Source organism: Pecten maximus, unplaced genomic scaffold (genome assembly GCF_902652985.1).
Source record: "Pecten maximus unplaced genomic scaffold, xPecMax1.1, whole genome shotgun sequence".
Taxonomy (NCBI): domain Eukaryota; kingdom Metazoa; phylum Mollusca; class Bivalvia; order Pectinida; family Pectinidae; genus Pecten; species Pecten maximus.
In genome coordinates, this window is record NW_022979540.1 from 69,816 (window position 1) to 87,956 (window position 18,141).

At 34.8% G+C, this 18,141-nt stretch overlaps 1 protein-coding gene across 1 annotated transcript; it reads left to right on the top strand.

Annotated features, from left to right (window-relative positions):
• The first annotated feature begins 9,290 nt into the window (after positions 1-9,290).
• LOC117318872 lies at positions 9,291-14,109 on the top strand. Its single transcript, XM_033873802.1, has 4 exons — positions 9,291-9,643; positions 10,979-11,212; positions 11,700-11,844; positions 13,029-14,109. Exons 1-4 carry the CDS (start codon positions 9,357-9,359, stop codon positions 13,794-13,796), a joined length of 1,434 nt encoding a protein of 477 aa, XP_033729693.1. The 5' UTR covers positions 9,291-9,356; the 3' UTR covers positions 13,797-14,109.
• Positions 14,110-18,141: the final 4,032 nt, after the last annotated feature.

Here is an 18,141-nt window from a genome sequence, read left to right on the forward strand (position 1 = left end):
AAGGTTATTTTTTACCCAAGATATACCCAATAATATGATAAAAAATAAAAAATAAATATTGGTTTACCGTGAGGTCCCTTTAACTTTGTTTCGTTTTTAACTGTATATTTGCATTTTGCATTGACCGCTACATTGACCAATCACATACTTCATCTTGACCAGTAACGCCACCTGTCGCGTCATATCCGGGGCCAAAACAAAATTAGACGGCTATGCCGAAAAACATAACAATAACAATAGGGATTTCCATCCGAAATGGAAATCCCTAATAATGAAACAAAAAATTATTGCATATAGATCATATCTGTATACATTGTCTTTTTTGCTCTCTTGATTTCATTTACAGGTATAAATTCCATATCTAAAGGAGACTGATTTATATAAGTTTACTACATTCGTATGTGGTTATCATTATTGTGTATGCATGAAAAGAATTAATTAAATAAAGTTTAAATCAAATTCTATAATAATCAAATTGCTGAAATTAATTAAAAAAATTTTGCTGAGTTGCAATTCCTACCTAACAAATTCGAAAACTCTCAAGCAGAAGAGAAGATTTAATTGACAAAGGATACTAAGTAACACAAATCAAATGCAAATTTTTAACAAAAATACCATGCAAGTATATTTTTTGAAAACATTTCTGTGAATAATACAAACCTCTCTGCTTGATATTAGAATACTGCTTCCTTACTTGGTCAGTGGATTTCTGGATTTGAGCAATGCTGACAACAATATTTCATACATGCTATTATTTTTAAAATCAATATATGTTACGGGGTGTACATATAGTTATCAGAGATACAGTTGTGTACCCACAACGTGAAGTAATATCTACTTCCATGGATAACTCATATAATGGCAATATCTATGTAAGTTTCAAATTTGTGAGAATAAGAATTACCAAACAAACATATGGAAGATTGAACAAAAGCCCAAAAAAATGTTGTATTAAAATCTGTAACCTATGCAACCAGAACGAAATTGATGATGAATTTATTTTTGAAGTTCATTCAGCAAAAACTGAAAAAAAAGTATCAGACTCAACAATATTTAATTGATTTTTGCTTAGTGCAATAGTGGATACATAATTTGTATGTGTGTCCTGTACGTATGTACCAGTGGTATGTAATTATCTACACTTTGAATGTTAATGAGAAAAGTTTTACAATCATTGTCATTGAAACTACATATCTACAGTGTATACATGTACATATATATGGTGACGTTCTGTAAGTGAAACTGACAGTCCAGGGCCGGTCTTTGAGGATTCATATTAGTTTTGTTATGTTTGTAATTAATGTCTGGAATTTTTTTTTTATTTTATTTTCCAAACACATATATATATCATCATTAAATCATCATCACCATTCATCATATCTTCATGAGTCACCATCAATAATGTCTGGAATTTTTGGCAACGTACTTCAACAGAATTAACTGGGAAAAACTACATGAATCTAGTAAGATTTCAATTATATCTATTTATTTTTGGTCAATGAATGCTTGCATAAATATTCCTATGATTTGTGATAACAAAATAATAAAATGATAAAGTTCATGGAAAAAAACAAACTTCTTTATTATTCAGAATTTGGAAAAAGTTATCTGTATATAGTGCATATAAGTTGTTTTGCATAATTCTTCATTTAAATTTCGGACATTTGTAAAATATTTTATTCATATGCAAATACATGTATGATTACCTTTTAGAGTAAAGTTTTGTTTCACACACTGTCCCGTTGTGTATACCTCTATGTTTATTTATTCCATACTCTCTATATATGTGCTTTCAGTGATGTGGCTTAATTGTGGTGTTCTATTCTGGATATTTTATACTTTGTATCTCGTAATATGCTGTCTCAAGTTTTGATTTCATTCCTCAGTTTAATTTCATCTATTTAAATTACTATCAAGATTGTTTTATTTTAATGTACACTATATTAGTGTATTCTCAAAATTCTTACTCTTTGCTACATTAGCATATATGTACATTACACTTCTCTATTGTGTTTTAATTAAAACTTTAGTAACACAGTGTCTATGTTATACTGGTGTTCATTCTTAGACCTTTATCTATTTAATTCATAAATCTGTGATGTAAGTTAAATCTATATCTGTGATTGTAACTATGTTAATTGTTGTGATATATTTATTTGTTGTTTGTATATCTGTTTTAATTGATGTTTGTCGAAACACAAGCTCTTTCGAGCTCATGATACTATGTTGTGTATATTCGACGTAAAATGTTTCTTGTAATGACTTGTATCTTGTACATCAATGTGACTGGGCAAAATAAAATATATGTACATGTATGTTGAAAAAAATCTGATGGAAATCAGTAATTTCTTTAAAAATATGTATATTTACCTGCATTTTCATTGCCTTTTCCTATTATGGTGCACACAAAATTTAAAATGGACTATAAAAATCAAGCGCAACATTTCAATATTGACAGTAACAAAGTCAGCTCATACAGTGGCCACGTACATGTATACATTGTACATATATGGCGTGGGAAGGATGTCATAATTAAATAGTTTTGCCTAGGCAAAAATAAAATATTGCCTATGCAAAATTTTTTTGCCTAGGCAGAAATCGAATTTTGCCTTGGCAATAATCGAAACAAAACTTTGCCTAGGCAAAAATAGAACATTGCCTAGGCTGAAATATTTTTGCCTAAGCAATATTCGATTTTTGCCTAGGCAGAAATAATTTTGCCTGGGCAATATTTTATTTTTGGCAAGGAAAAAATATTTAATTATTACATCCTAAAATAAGGGAGATTTTGTGTCACGCCGGGAGGTATGGCATGTATGTCATTCTATAATCACAAGTTCCAGGGGCAGTCACCGTGTAGGGTGATATTAGAGATGTTTATTGTTTGGGTCTGTTATAGATCTGGTATGGCTTTATCAACGAGATTGAATGCAAAAAAAAAAAAAAATAAAAATACTCAAAAGACGGTCAAATTCTCATTATCAATAATTGATAACTTCTTGTGTATCAGTTACACCTTCGATATTTTCTCTTTCAAAGGGGATAGCCAAAATCAGTTTGAACTTTATCCTGCCACAGTGTCCACTTCCTCCCTAAGACCTGGATGCGACTCACCGATCTTAAACCGTTGTAAATGAAAACCGAACATAGCGAATGAGATCAATATGATTCATCTCACATTATCCATTAATGAGTAGTATGAACAACATGGATTTTTTTTCTGATCAAATAATGGCCTTCTTCATCGACAGTCAATAACCCCCTGGAAACCACCACGTGACATTGATATATGTATTAGTTGTTGCTAGTTAAGCCAGTACTTGAACAAACTGGCAAGTTGCGAGGAAGCCGAATAGAATAGATTGAAAACATTTGGCCTAAAACACCGTAAAATTCTCTTCGATTAAAATCTGTGACGGCGAGTATGCTATACTTATTTACATTAATAGTCAAATTTACAATTATCTTGAAAGATATGTTATTCATAGTTTATGTGTATTGATGAATTTTGTTTATTTAAAGATCGAAGTTCTATTGCCCATGCAGTCTGATTCTTGAAACTTTCGCGGTATTGTAGAAGTACATGTATTTAATTGGTATCTAATTTAGATAGGCTTTCCTTTTTTAAAACTAGCATTGGTAATTTATGGAAAAAAACCTCTTTCGTATTTCACAACAAGCGTTGGTATTTTATAAAAAATAGAATTTCGTATTTCACATCTTGAATTGAAATTTTATGCAAAAAGACTTCATCTTTTTACCAATGAAATAGGAATTTTGTGTAAATAGACTGTGGTTGGCATAACTAGCTTTGGGATTTTATGCGATAGTTAGGGTTACCTTCATTAGACAAATTAGTAATTACAGGTAGTGTTACCTTCATTAGACAAATTAGTAATGACGGGTCGGGTTACCTTCATTAGACAAATTAGTAATAACAGGTGGGGTTACCTTCATTAGATAAATTAGTAATGACGGGTAGGGTTACCTTCATTAGATAAATTAGTAATGACGGGTAGTGTTACCTTCATTAGACAAATTAGTAATGACGGGTAGGGTTACCTTCATTAGATAAATTAGTAATGACGGGTCGGGTTACCTTCATTAGACAAATCAGTAATGACGGGTATGTAGTTGGCTGTGAATAAAATCTCGTACACTTCAATGGTTTCCAAATATTAATTCCTAAGTAATCACCAGCAAATGATAGAAACCATTTAGGAAACAGACAAACACAGTTAAAACATAGTATTTTGGATACTTGTTTTTATTTCATTATACTCTGTGTATACTAATTGATATATGTAACATGTTAAACAGAGAAAAAAAAACAGATGTCTATTAAGCAAGGATATCTGTTTGAAAATGTTCGAATGTCAATATTTTTTCTTATTATTGTATTCGAGTTCTTCGGTAACGTGAACAGTTCCTAGATCAGTCAAATTTAACAGTTTCCCGATAGAAATCATGTATCTATAATGATAACTGATTGTGAGAACAACCAAGTGTGCACATCTGATACGAGTAGTTTCCGGTTAGTTAAACCATCAAGGTATTGCTTTTTTTAAGAACCGTTTCGGAATAATTATTTCTGTTCTTTATTTACTGTGAAGATCTGACTCTTATAAATGGAGAAATCACGCCAATTTATATCTGGGTATGTGATTGACTGTAATTAATGAACACAATTACAAGATTACAAAAAAAATTCAAATACAAACATATTGCATCATGTTATCTGTAATTCAACTTGAGGCACAGACAAATTTACAACGTCTATCACAATGTTATATTTATTTATCTAAAAAGACATCTCCAGTTCTTCCCGTAGACGTACTACATGTACACGCGTACTCGTACACGAACGTTTACTGTGGAATTCTTGAGGTTCGTATAAAAAGAGAAGACTTTCAATGTGCACTAGAATCGTGTATATATACCCATTGATATAAGACAAGCATAAATATGTTACTTGATTCTCTGGTACTCTGGTATTCGCGGGAATGCGAATGAGTGAAAACGCGAGAATGCGAAAACGCGGCGGCGAGGGAGCGAAATCTCGACGGCGAGAGTGCGAGATTAATCTCGCGTTTTCGCATATACTCGCCGTCGAGTTTTCGCATTGTCGTGTTTTCGCATTCTCAGAGGTCAGAATGCTTGATTTGACGTTTGCCCCTAACAAGCCACCATAGTTTTGACCTCCGTGTCCCTCGTGATCGCTGCTTGTCTGCCAAACAGTTTGCGACGAGGATCGTCGGAATGTCAGAGTTGATTGTGATTCGTGCATTTACACTGTGCAGAGCAATTTGTATATTTGATTCAATCCGCGCTTCTAAAAGTCGTCGAACTATCGACATTTATTCTACATTAGATTGGGGAAGTTGTTATCGTGAAAAGAATCGTATTTGGCAGCAGCGTTACCCCGTTCATTGGCACGGATCAGTGATCGCCGCGTTACAGATGACCGGATATACATATTGCCATGTCGTGTTATTGTTTCCAATTCCATTCCAGGACCCATGGTTGATTGGTTTACAACAAATAGCACACCTAGTCTTTCATGTAATAATATAAAAGACAACGTATGCTTTACGTCGTTACAAATAGAGATTAACCCCGTATCCACGTGCACATTGCACACAAATATACTACAAGTGTGTGTAGACCTAACTCTGTTGCTATGAATGAGACGATCCCTAGGAATTACACAGTAAGCGTTTACGTATACCTCTGCTTCAAGAACTTGAACCAATGACTGCACAGAACGAACCGAACCACGAACCAAGTAATGAACACAAAATGTTTGCCTTCGTTCAAGTATGACTCGCACTGATTTTAGATAAAATTATGTTATTTATGTTGGAGGAGAAGGATTTCAAAGAATTTGCTATGCTTCCGTAAGTAGGCGCGTCCTTTGGCCACAGGTTGGCCGGCCCGAATTTTTGCAACTGTGAATATATTCCCTTAACCCAGATGATGATTTAGAAAACAAAATCCAGTCATTCTTACAGAAGATGAAGGATTTTAATGGATTTCCTATAATTCCGCTATTATCACTGCCCGTTATACCCATGGGGTTCGGAGGAACTGTTTATACAAATCAATTTCTATTTACCCAAGGCTGTTTTACAAAAAATATGGCAAAAGTAAGGATTTTGAAGAATTTGCAACGTTTCCCCTTCTTGGACACCGCCTCTCTGCCCATACAAAATGTTTTCATCTCACCTAATGATGCTTCAGACCAAATTCTTTTATTTCTACTGGAGAAGAATGATTTTAAAGAATTTGCAACATTTCTCCTATTGTACCCCGCCCCTCATACTCCTGAGGGTTAGACTGGCCATTGCTACAATATTCATCTTCCTCGATAGATGCTTCAGACTAAGTTTTCGTCAAAACTCAGCGAGTTGTTCATGACTACTAAGTATTATGGAGTTTTAGGAAGACGGACGGACGCATGACGGTCGCCACTGACCAGGTGAGCTAGAACACTGACGAAAGATGATCGATTTTTAGCGCTAAAACCAGCTATTGTCAACGCTTTTGAGAGATGAGCACGCAACGCGTTTTTAACCCCATACATATATTTATTATAATTATATCTATCTATATTTTAAGAAAAAGATATGTATTCGCATGTGTGTTTATAGTTGTTTTAATTCATATTTGCTCGAAATGTAAATGGTCTTTTAACACAAACGACAGTAAGGCTAAGCTGTAGTACAGTAGGCTAAGATAGATTTAGTACTATCTTTTCGTAGCTCATTTGCAAATATAATTTTATAATAATTTCAATATCTTAAAACAGTGCATTGACGCAGAAAATAATTTGAGCCGCTCGTCAATTTGACGCTTCAAATTTTGACTAACATTAGTGCTGCATGTAAGTTCTCTTGTGTTGCCCTATATACAGACTCACCAAAGTGTAAGTTAGCTATGGTCAGTGACACAATTTTTTTTTTTTTTTTTTTTAATTAGTTTATTAAAGTGTCACGCATTGATCAACATAAAATACATTATACAATATAAAATATACATAGTATAATGATCAACACCCAGCCAGTATGGTTGACTTATGAGACACTTAAAACGTATGTTATAATAAAAGTTTATCACCTAAAAGTCAATATCACAATTTTGCTTATAGCATAAGAGTTATATATAGCTAAATGTACACCAATGTCGGTGGCCAAGTACCGCCCCAATTTGACCCAAAGGGGTTAATATTGCAAGAGTCAGCCAACCGTGAAACATTCCGACTGTCGCCAAATTGGGTCACAGGTGAATTCTCCAATTAACAACTTTACCTGAAGTGAAATTATGTTATTTACATTATTCACCCGGTCAGGGTGAGTGACGATGGCGGACGTGTTCATACGAGCTGCACGAGCTACAAGTTCGTCTGTGTCATACAGACAGAAGTACGATGTATCTTCTACCGAAAATTGGCACATCGATTGGTAAAGGTTGTCTGTAAATAGTCGTTTACCCAAATCTTCAATACATTTTCAACTTTCTGCATTTTCGGAGATTTTATTTTACAACACATTACATTATTGAACTCTTATCGAGCTATAAATAGATGTCATTCACCTGTGTGTTACCTGTCTTACCTGTACGCGTATTTACATAATTGCGCCTCAGGCGACCACACGGCCAAGTTATACAGACTGTAAACAACGTGCTCTATACCCGTACTGATTATATCAGTATAAAGTTGATATACTTAAAATCATTCATCATCATTCTAACAAAATGTCTGAAACTGTCGAGTATACAGAACTGTTACCTGTCCCACTAGAAAACATGGATACTAGTTATTCGTGACCTAATGGACAAGTAACTGGTAACCATTCTGAAACCTACAGTGTTACGTGTGATGATTCCCAGATATCAACCTATGAAACCCCCTCTCAGACCCATGATGTGTTGGCTTATATAAAAGAACTCGAGAACTGCTGTGATAGGCCTAAAAGTCTTCTGATTGACCACATTTTGTACATGACCAATCGCAGCACGCCAGATCTAGAGCACCTCCGACATGAATTGTTCAATACTGCTAAAGCACGCGACGACTTTCCTCTCAAAGAAAGATACTTGCGTAAACGTCTCGAACCTCGCTCATCAGCAGCGAAATCTGTAGAACTGAAGTTAACCAGAGACATCTTCGTTCTATTTAGAGCTACTTTTGGTGAATACACCGAAGATCTCGGCGACGTAATTCCGTCACGGAAACGACCGGAAAATACCCAGGTTAGATGTAACTATTCGGGAAATGAGATTGGAAGCCTCCAAAGTTTGAGAGAAATTCTTGTAAAGGTCCAGGTGGACATTAACGACATGAAATGTGAACACAGACACGTAATAAACTCAATGAAAAGTGAAATTACAAAAAACGAAAATGAAATAAAAGCACTAAAGACGTCTCTACAGAAATTAGGGAAAGAAAAAGAAGAAGCGAAAACACGTGGTAAAAGAACGCTAGAGGATCTCATTTCTTGCAAAACCCGTCTCGCAAAACTTGAAAATGAACTTGGCGAATCACGCGATAAAACCAAAAAACATGAAGAAGCATGGACACAAAACAAAAAGTGTATTGATGTGCGTGTGAATACAATAAATGATGAGATAATCGATTTCAAGAATAATATTGGTAACAGAATGTGCAATCTCAGCAAAGAAGTGAAAACAGTAGCAGAAAACATAAAGGATTTCCTAACGATTTCGAAGAGAATCGACAACTGCCAGCTAAATGGTGTGGCAAGTTGCAAAACTTCAGTTAAACTGGCGACTCAGAAAGTTAAGTCAGTAGAAGAAGAAATACAAAGGACAAATGGCGCGTTACAAGAGACACAAAACCGCACTCTCTATATCCAACAACAATTAACCAAGCTTGCAAATAGAAAGTAAACAGAAAACTAAACCCACAAATGGCACTGAGAAAGCGAGAATCGACACAAATACATTCAAAGAGGGAAAACCGCACTCAGTTTCAACATCTAATCGATTTGATCCATTGAGTAGTGAAGACCATGAGCCGTCCACGGAATCTTCTGAGCAAACGCATACATATGCTAGTGCGATTCGACGAGACACTGATCAACCGCATACAGTGCCTAAAGATACCGAGCAAAATCAACGCACAGCCTATGCAGCATTGGTCACGCAACCCGCTCGACATCCTAGTCACAAGCTATCAACAGTAGCCTCAACGGGAGGAGGAACCAGCCGTCCGCCAGGCAGAACCGGAAATGAACATTTAAACTCCGAAACTGCCCAAATACATAGATCCGAGATCTGTAGATAAGCCCCGCCCCCTTAGATACTGTTGCTGTGCGCCCCAAGCTTTATCAAAGATGGCGGCCGCTCCAGCAGCAACAGACTCGCTGAAAAAAATTCCAGACAACATATCGCCTTCCTTTCTACCCGATAGTAAATCTTTATCAGATAAAGTGCTGCAGAAGGGTTTAAACTATTTTAGTCAAGGCTATATCCACAATATAAAAATCAAAGAGACTGAGAATGACGTAAGAGTTGATGCAAGATGCTGGCGTTCAATGCGAAAATCTGAGGAACCACATCGGCTTCATGTTGACATCGGGACAGAAACGATTTCGCAGTCATTTTGTTCTTGTAAAGTTGGGTAAGTACACATTTTACAAATATGATATAATGTAGTCTGATGCTATTTCAAGAGTACTCTACGGAAGGTATTAATTATTTTAAAAGTTCTTGGAATTTATTGAATCTATGCAGTAACGATTTTTAAAGATGGCGTCGTAAGCAATTTCTGGTTATTGAACCTTTGTTTTAACTTCACGCCGTCAGTTTACCTGTGATGACCATTTCGGGCCTTTGTGCCAACCTAAGATCACCACTTATACACAAGTGTCACGCGTTACCTGGTCGAGAAAATCAGCCAGGTATGACAAATGTCAGCGGGTGTGCGATGTCCTTGTGTAATTAGGTGTTTACGACAGCGGATGAAATAATTATCGTACAGGTGTCACATCCCACACAATGTTATAAAATCATTTACTATCATTTTGTAAGAAACAATAAACTAAGCATTAAATTACTGAGATATAACCTATATAATATCATTATAAATTTATACACATTTATCATGAACATAAATTGTTCTTATTATAAAAGTTCATTGGTATTGATAATAGAAATAGGCTAATTCCCTGCGATTTAACATGAGATGGGGCTGTTATGGAATCTAAAGAAAATGTATATTATGCATAAAATTTCATCATTTTGTAGACAATATCCAATCATTATTGACCTGATACCCACTATAGCTAGTAAAGAATTATTCAACATTCCTTTTTTATTAATACAACCAAAAACTGAATACTGGCTGTGGCATTTTTTGTTCTATTTGAGAATAGTTAATTTTATGATTTACTGACTTAATTTAAAGTAAACTAACTTTGAAATATACAAAAAGGATTGAAATGCTACATGTACATTGCACCGGAAGGATATGATTTATTTATTTATTTATTTATTTATTTTCAATTTATTGATATTGATAGGGGCTAACAGCCTGCATTTGTAATTTATCCTAATAAAATATTACATGTAATTAACAATATAATTCCTCAATACTCTTAAATATATGTTAACAATAATTATCTTACGTATAACTGTACTTACACTTGATGTATTTTTTTTTCTTTACTGTACATGTGCCTTAATATTTTTAAAGATCTTTTACTAAGTACTAGTTTTGGTATTATTATATTCGGTTTCATGTTGTCTATCATGACAATTTCATTGAAATTAATTAACTGGATATTGCAAGCATATATATTTTTTCAATTAGATTAAAATAACTCGAGAGGCAATACTAGCTACCCCATTTCTCATATAGACCATTTTTTCATAACATTTTATTGGTTTCATAATAAATGAATATTGTTAAGTAATTCATTATATTAATTAATAATTGATTCTTCTGAATTTTCAGATTGAATGGCCATTGTTCACACATAGTTGGTCTTTTGAAAAGTCTGCAAGGATTTAAATTACACAACTTCTCCTGTGTACCGGACCAACAGAGTTGCACCAGTGTACCTCAACAGTGGCATGTTCCTCGAGGAGCAAAAATACAACCTGTTCCTCTGAATCAGGTTGTGGTGGCTAGGCCAAAGGAAGACAGGAAACGAAAACCACTGACATGTGGAGTAGATGAAAACTACAGGTAATAGTACTACACAAATTGACAATTAATTATCATTTAACTCATTGACCTATAAGAGCCAAACGAATTTATCTTTTCCCGTTGATCAGTGAGGTAATCACCAGCTACTACAAAGATAAAGTTTTAAATAAATTGAATTGAGAATCAATGGCACCAAATAAGTGATGCCGTATATATGTATGTGCATGACGTAGAGCAGCGAGGTAATCACCAGCTACTACAGGTATCTAAAGAAACTCTAAAAAAATCACCGTTTTTCAGTGAGTTGATCAACTCAATATGTCCATACAGAAAACATATTTTTCAGATTTCAGATTTCAGAATGCAATGATAATCCAAAAATAGCTCTTCTATAAACAAATGAAACAAAGCAATTCTTTATGAAACATAACATCTTTTTTTTAATTTGATCTATTTTTTAAATAGCAAAATGTTTGGAAATTGTGTGACATAAAAATCATCTGTTAATATCATATTTCTCCTGCAGATTGCCAGAAGTCACTACAGCAGATAAATTAAAGCTGGCTGCATTGAATGGGACACCACTTCAGCATCTCATGTTTAATTCTGCACCAGAATTAACAACAGAAGTCTTTGGACAACTCCCTCTGGGATCAATTCTGTCATACCAGGTAATTATAAGTATTTCACTGTTTGTCTTTTACAAAGACATCTTGAAAAAGAGTCAAAAGGCAACAAACTGACCAAATTTCATTAATTTTTGGAAACAAATTTGTTGGCACTCTATTTGAAACTATTTTGAATGTCTTCACTTTTGCTATGAGTCTCTCGATATGAACACGGTGTTTTGCAATTTTTTGCGTTTCTTTAATTTCTGCAGTAGTCATTTGAGTGCCAGACTTGGCAAAAGGTGGGATGTTCAGGTTAAGTCCTAGGTTATTTAGTTCCTCCTGAATTTTAAATCCCTTGTCTGCCATGATCGAGTCACCATTTTCAATGAATCCAACCTTTTTCATCTCCTTCAATGTTTCATAAAATCCACTTTCCTCGGTTATTGATTAGTCTGAAATGGCACCGGAATGTAGCTCAGAAACAAATGTAACATTTCCATTTGGGTCACATCCTATTAAACCTTTGAAAGTGTTACTTGACTTGTAGTCACTGTACATTTGACTCTGAAGTCCAAGTGCTGAAGGAGTTTGTGTTCTAAGTTCTGTTCCGTCAATCATCACTAATGTTGTTGGATAGTCTCTCTTAAATTCTTTCGGCATGTTGCTGATGATGGTGTCTCTATGAGGCCATATTGATAACTGTCCCAACTTGAAATACATATGGGCTATCCATGTATTGAATATTACCCCAGCAGATTGTGCACTTAGTCCAAATCTCATTGCTAGATCTTTGAGGCCAAAATTATGACGTAACCGACACAAAGTTAAAAACAGGGCATCTTGGTCCGACAACAGTTTTATGTCTCTTCGCCCTTTTTCGTAAGGTACCTTGTATCCAGGGGGAACAAGAAAGCTGAGCAGGGCAAGAAAACGCACATGCATTATTCCAGTGTAGAATTTGAATACGTCCTTTATCTTCCCTTCCTTCTGAAGAACTTGTTTAACGCCAAAACCTTGCACACTTTTGCTGGATTGCTGCAATTCCTCTATTTGCTGTTCTTGACTTTTCACAACTTCCTGTAGTTCATGAAGCTCTGTGGTCACTGCCAGTAGATCTAGAGGTGAAATCCCTGAAAATTAATAATTGACAATGAGTACACTTTATAATGACATACATTATTACATACATATATATATAATCACTCGCCATGTTATATTAATATTATTATGTGTAATAATTACAGACAAGGAACTTAAAGAAGCCACAAGTCCAAGTATCATCAGATGGATGTGGAGATACATGTGTGACCAAACCACCACCAATAACATTACCCATAGAGTTTAAGGACTTAAACCAGCAACACCACATTGACCAGGACCAAGCTACTCAAATTGAAATAGAAACTAGAGCCCAGGCAAGTTCTCAACTATGGCTTGACTCCAGAAAAAACAGAGTAACATCATCAAATTTTGGCAAGATATTAAAAAGAAAAGCAAAACCTTCTTCGTCATTTTTGGACACAATATTTGATACTAAACAAATTCATTCAGCACCATTAGAATATGGAAAACGAACGGAGAGTAGCGGAAAGAGAAAATATCTAAAACAATTCCCTTCCAGGCATTTTCATGAATGTGGACTTGTTGTGAACCCTGAATTTTCATTTCTCGGTGCGTCCCCTGATGGGAAGTTGTGTTGTGATGGCCAAAGTGGGATAGCCGAGATAAAGTGCCCATTCTCTGCACGGAACATGACAATTACGAATGCATGTGACCAGGCTCAACGTTTCTGTTTAGAGAAAGTGAATGGGAAGATGAACTTGAAAAAAAGCCACGAGTACTATGCTCAAGTTCAAGGTCAGCTCATGATCACTGGATGCGACTTCTGCGAGTTCATTGTCTACACGCATTGTGACTTGTTTGTACAAAGAATACTGCCAGACATTCCATATATGACTGACATGTTGTATAAGCTGTCAACTTTTTACAAGGAATATGCTCCTCGTTTATGAACTGTATGTTTATTTATCTAGTTATCTAATTTGATAAATAGCTTACATTTCTCTTCTGTCTGTGTCGTGGAATCAGAAGTTGAAGGTATTTGCTCCTGTGTGTTTTTGTCGTCATCACAATTTATGCTGAAAAAGAAAGGAAAATGAATTAAATGATGCATGAACAATAACAAAATAAGCATATACCTTCATATTGATGAGGGGAAACACTATGACTGTTTATGTTTCTGTGACACATGTACATATCTAAATCAGAGACCGATATTACATGGTTAATGTGTTACCTGTAATAAAGATATATATGAATGTTCTACTCACATCTCTGTGTTTTCATTCAGTGGCAATTTCTTCCTCTTTTTAACATCCAATTCTGAAGAATCTTTGTCAGAGTATTGCAATCTTCTCTTTGGCAATGGCCTTGCTGGAGTTGTTCTTGAGCCATCAGCTGGTAATGGATCAGGAAAGAGAGTTGATGGTCCTTTGCCTCCTTCGAAATGCTGTGAAGAAAGTTAATACTAATGTTTATTAAAGTTTAAAGTCTAACAGCCTAATCTTAATCCCAAATTGGTAGTCCTGATTGCAATTATTCTGTACCCACACACACACACACACACACACACACACACACACATATATATATATATATCAATGATTTCAGTTCATTTGAATCACAGGTACTTGTGGACATGATTATGATGTTTCTAATTCAAATGTTTCATTATAGATGAGTAAATAATTGTATTACAATCGCATGCTTAATTCTAAAAAAAAAAAAATAATCATGTCCACAAGTACCTGTGATTTGAATTTGGAACATGCACAGTGTTTCTAAAATTGTGTATAATCAGACACATGAGCTTGATGGTCTGTCAATAATGATATATGTCCATTGTCCATCGTCGGTTTGTCATCCTACTCCCCAGTCATTACAGAAACTGAGCGATCAGTTTGTAGGATTTATACCGGTTAAACAAAAACGTGTAAAAAGGTATTATATACATGGAATAAACAAATATACAGCTTCGGAAAATGCAATGAGGGATTTCCTGGAAGACAATGGTGTCAAAATCACATTTCTTCGTTATTTCGAGAAATGGTATAAAAACACAGCCTCTGCTCAGCTGAATGTGTTAGATGACGGTACTGACATTATTGACAATCCCAACTTTTGGCCGACAGGTATATATGCACGTCCCTGGTTGCCACGATATGTATTCTGGAATGAGCATAATGACCAAAAATGAATTTGTCAATACCATGTGTTGGAACTGTGAGGGTATAATGGACGGCACGCCTTATCTTTTAGACTGTCTCAGTACCTATGACATTGATATATGCGGATTGTCAGAACATTGGGTGCGAGAATTTCATTTGTCATTTTTTGATAGCTTCCATGATTCGGGTTATAAATGTATTGTAAAACCTGTTCATGAATTAGACCCCTACCGATACAGGTGTAGTATTAGAGGCGGTGTATGCCTACTATACAAGTCTTGTCTAAACGTACAGGAAATTATCATAGATAGTCCTAGAATTGTTGGACTTGAGTTACAGTCACACAATGGAGAATATTCGTACTGGTTTTCTGTATACATGCCTGCGTCTTCACGACCTATTGAAGCTTTTCATGAACAAATTGATATTTTAGAATCTTTGTATAATATATATTCGGAGAAAGGCAAAGTGTTTATAATAAGTGATTTAAATGTGAAAATACGAGGTGATCGATATAATTTTACAGATACAAACAGTTCACGGTCCTTTCAGATATTTTTAGAAAGGATAAATATGGTTTCAGTAAACGTTGGATCTGAATGCATTGGTCCTGTATGTACGTTTCATCCTGAAACGGGTAATTCCACTGCAATTGATCATATATTGATCGAATCGAACTGTATAGACCTTGATCAAAATTGTAAAGTTTTAGATGACTACAAAAACTTGTCAGAACATTGTCCTGTAGTCTGTTCAATACGTTTACCTAAATTCATATCTGTGAATAGTTCTCCACGTTGTAATAAATACAAATGGAAAAGAGCTTTAGAAAATGGTTCAATACATAATTATAAATGTTGTGTTAAACGCTTACTGGATTGTATCAAGCTACCAGATAAAGATCCATCTGTTCAAGATATAGATCGTTACTATGCACTATTGCACAAGTACATATGTTTTAATGCAAAAGAAGTGTAACTAGATCTAGCTCAGTTTTCAAATCCGATACAAAACGATAAATTATACTGTATCTTTAAACCTTCAATCAAAGATGATTTACATCTAGTTAAAGTTAATATAAAGACAGTCTTAGGAAATTCTGGGTATATCTCGCAGGTGAAAAATGGAGGTCTATAGGTTTACACCCAACACCCCACCTCCCTCCCCCCTCCCCTCCTCACCCCTGCTGATACAGGTGTGACACCCTTTGATTACCACGACAGTTCAGGTATAGCCTCAGGAAATCTTTCAATACACTGGCCGGTTAGAGATACACAGGTGTGTCAACTTATAAATCTTCCCAGGTGTGAGAAATTAATCTTCATATCTGGTAGAAATTATTTCCATAACGGTGAATGTATTATGTGACTTAAAGAGTAGGATGGAGTAATTTGTATATTTGAATTATGTTGAAAGTCGTATCGCCCAGTAAATCTATATAACACACGCTATAATAGCAACAAAAATGAAATAAATATTTCATACAGAAATTGAATCTAAGTAGTCAATCATATATAGTTCAAAATCTTACTTATCAAGGTAAAGTAATAATACAAACTGGTAATTGCGTTGCCTTTGTATAATTAATATAAAATACCACATAAAACTGCAAATCACCATTCTACTGTGCCATGCACTCACTATTTCTTGCATATTATGTAAATGTATAACCATGGATAATATATTAAATCATTATTTTTTATTCTTATTTTGTATTATACAAGTTCATGTGGAAATTGCATAATGAGGATGTTGGAATTATAAAACGTGTAAAAAAGTTACGGTGTAATATATGTACAAGTATATCAAAATAAGATATTCTTAAATGATTTCAATACAGCAACATTTGTGTTGATTATTGAATATTCTACCATGTTTGCTATGCAACGCCAGTTTTGATTGGTTTAAAACCATGTATTATTTTCCAATAACCCACGCTCGTGCCAATAATACACGGTCGGGAGTCACGGCTGTAACAATTTTATATATCTAATATTCACCCGTTTTATTTAAGGTCAACATAGCCTAGTGGGCTAATGGGTTAGTCTTTAATTAATTTTTATCACGACGCAAGTTCGAATCCTACGGAGGCCCACTTTAAAAAAAAAAAATTTATCCCTTTTTTTATTTTCAAAATCAATGCCATATGAAAGATGCTCTTGATCGTAGTACTGTATTGCCTGTATATTTCATCAACAAATAATGTAATACTCAAGAAATAAATCACAAGGTTTTCTCGGGGTTTCTTTGCTGTTTTTCTATTAGAAAGAGGCCGATCTAAGAACTAAACAGTACATGGTAGAATAGAAATAATCAACTTTGACTCGTGTATTGTTGCAGGATATACAACTCGGACTCGGATATTTTGCAATTTTAATTAATTACTCAGGCCTGCGGCCTTCGTTATTAATTTAATTGCAAAATATCCTCGTCCTCGTTGTATATCCTGCAATAATACACGAATCATCGTTAATTATTTCTTAAATATACAGTTTATTCAAGTGTCTTTAATATTTCAATTTATGTCTTAATAATTATGCTATTTCAACAACATATAGAACTATTGAATTAATATTTAACTCAGACGGAAATCGGGCTGTGAATCACGAATGATTAAAAAATACACTCCTAAAATTTTACATATGATACAGTTGTGCGATGAAGAACATATATTTGAGTCCATTCTCTGGAACTAATACCAATTAAGACCTCATTTTTAGCCCACCATCTGATTTTTAGCGCACCATCTCATATGTAGGTTGCCCTAGGTCCCTAGTTATGCAAATTTCATTTTGGGACCAGTCAGAAAACAACATGGCCGACAGGCAGCCATCTTGGATTTTGACAATTGAAGTTTGTTATCGCTATTTCTCAGAAAGTACCAAAGGGATCTTTCTGAAGTTTCATATGTAGGTTGTCCTTGGTCCCTGGTTATGCATATTTCATGTTAGGGCCAATCAGAAAACAACATGACCGACAAGCAGACATTTTAGATTTTGACAATTGAAGTTTGTTATCGCTATTTCTCAGAGAGTACAGAAGGGATCCTCCTGAAATTTCATATGTAGGTTCCTCTTGGTCCCTCGTATTGCATTTTTGGGACCAATCTGAAAACAACATGGCCAACAGA

Coding starts and splice junctions, on each gene's coding strand:
- LOC117318872 (XM_033873802.1), top strand. CDS start 9,357: ATGGCGGCCGCTCCAGCAGCAACAGACTCGCTGAAAAAAATTCCAGAC. Junction 9,644..10,978: donor TTTTGTTCTTGTAAAGTTGG/GTAAGTACACAT, acceptor CTGAATTTTCAG/ATTGAATGGCCATTGTTCAC. Junction 11,213..11,699: donor GGAGTAGATGAAAACTACAG/GTAATAGTACTA, acceptor TTTCTCCTGCAG/ATTGCCAGAAGTCACTACAG.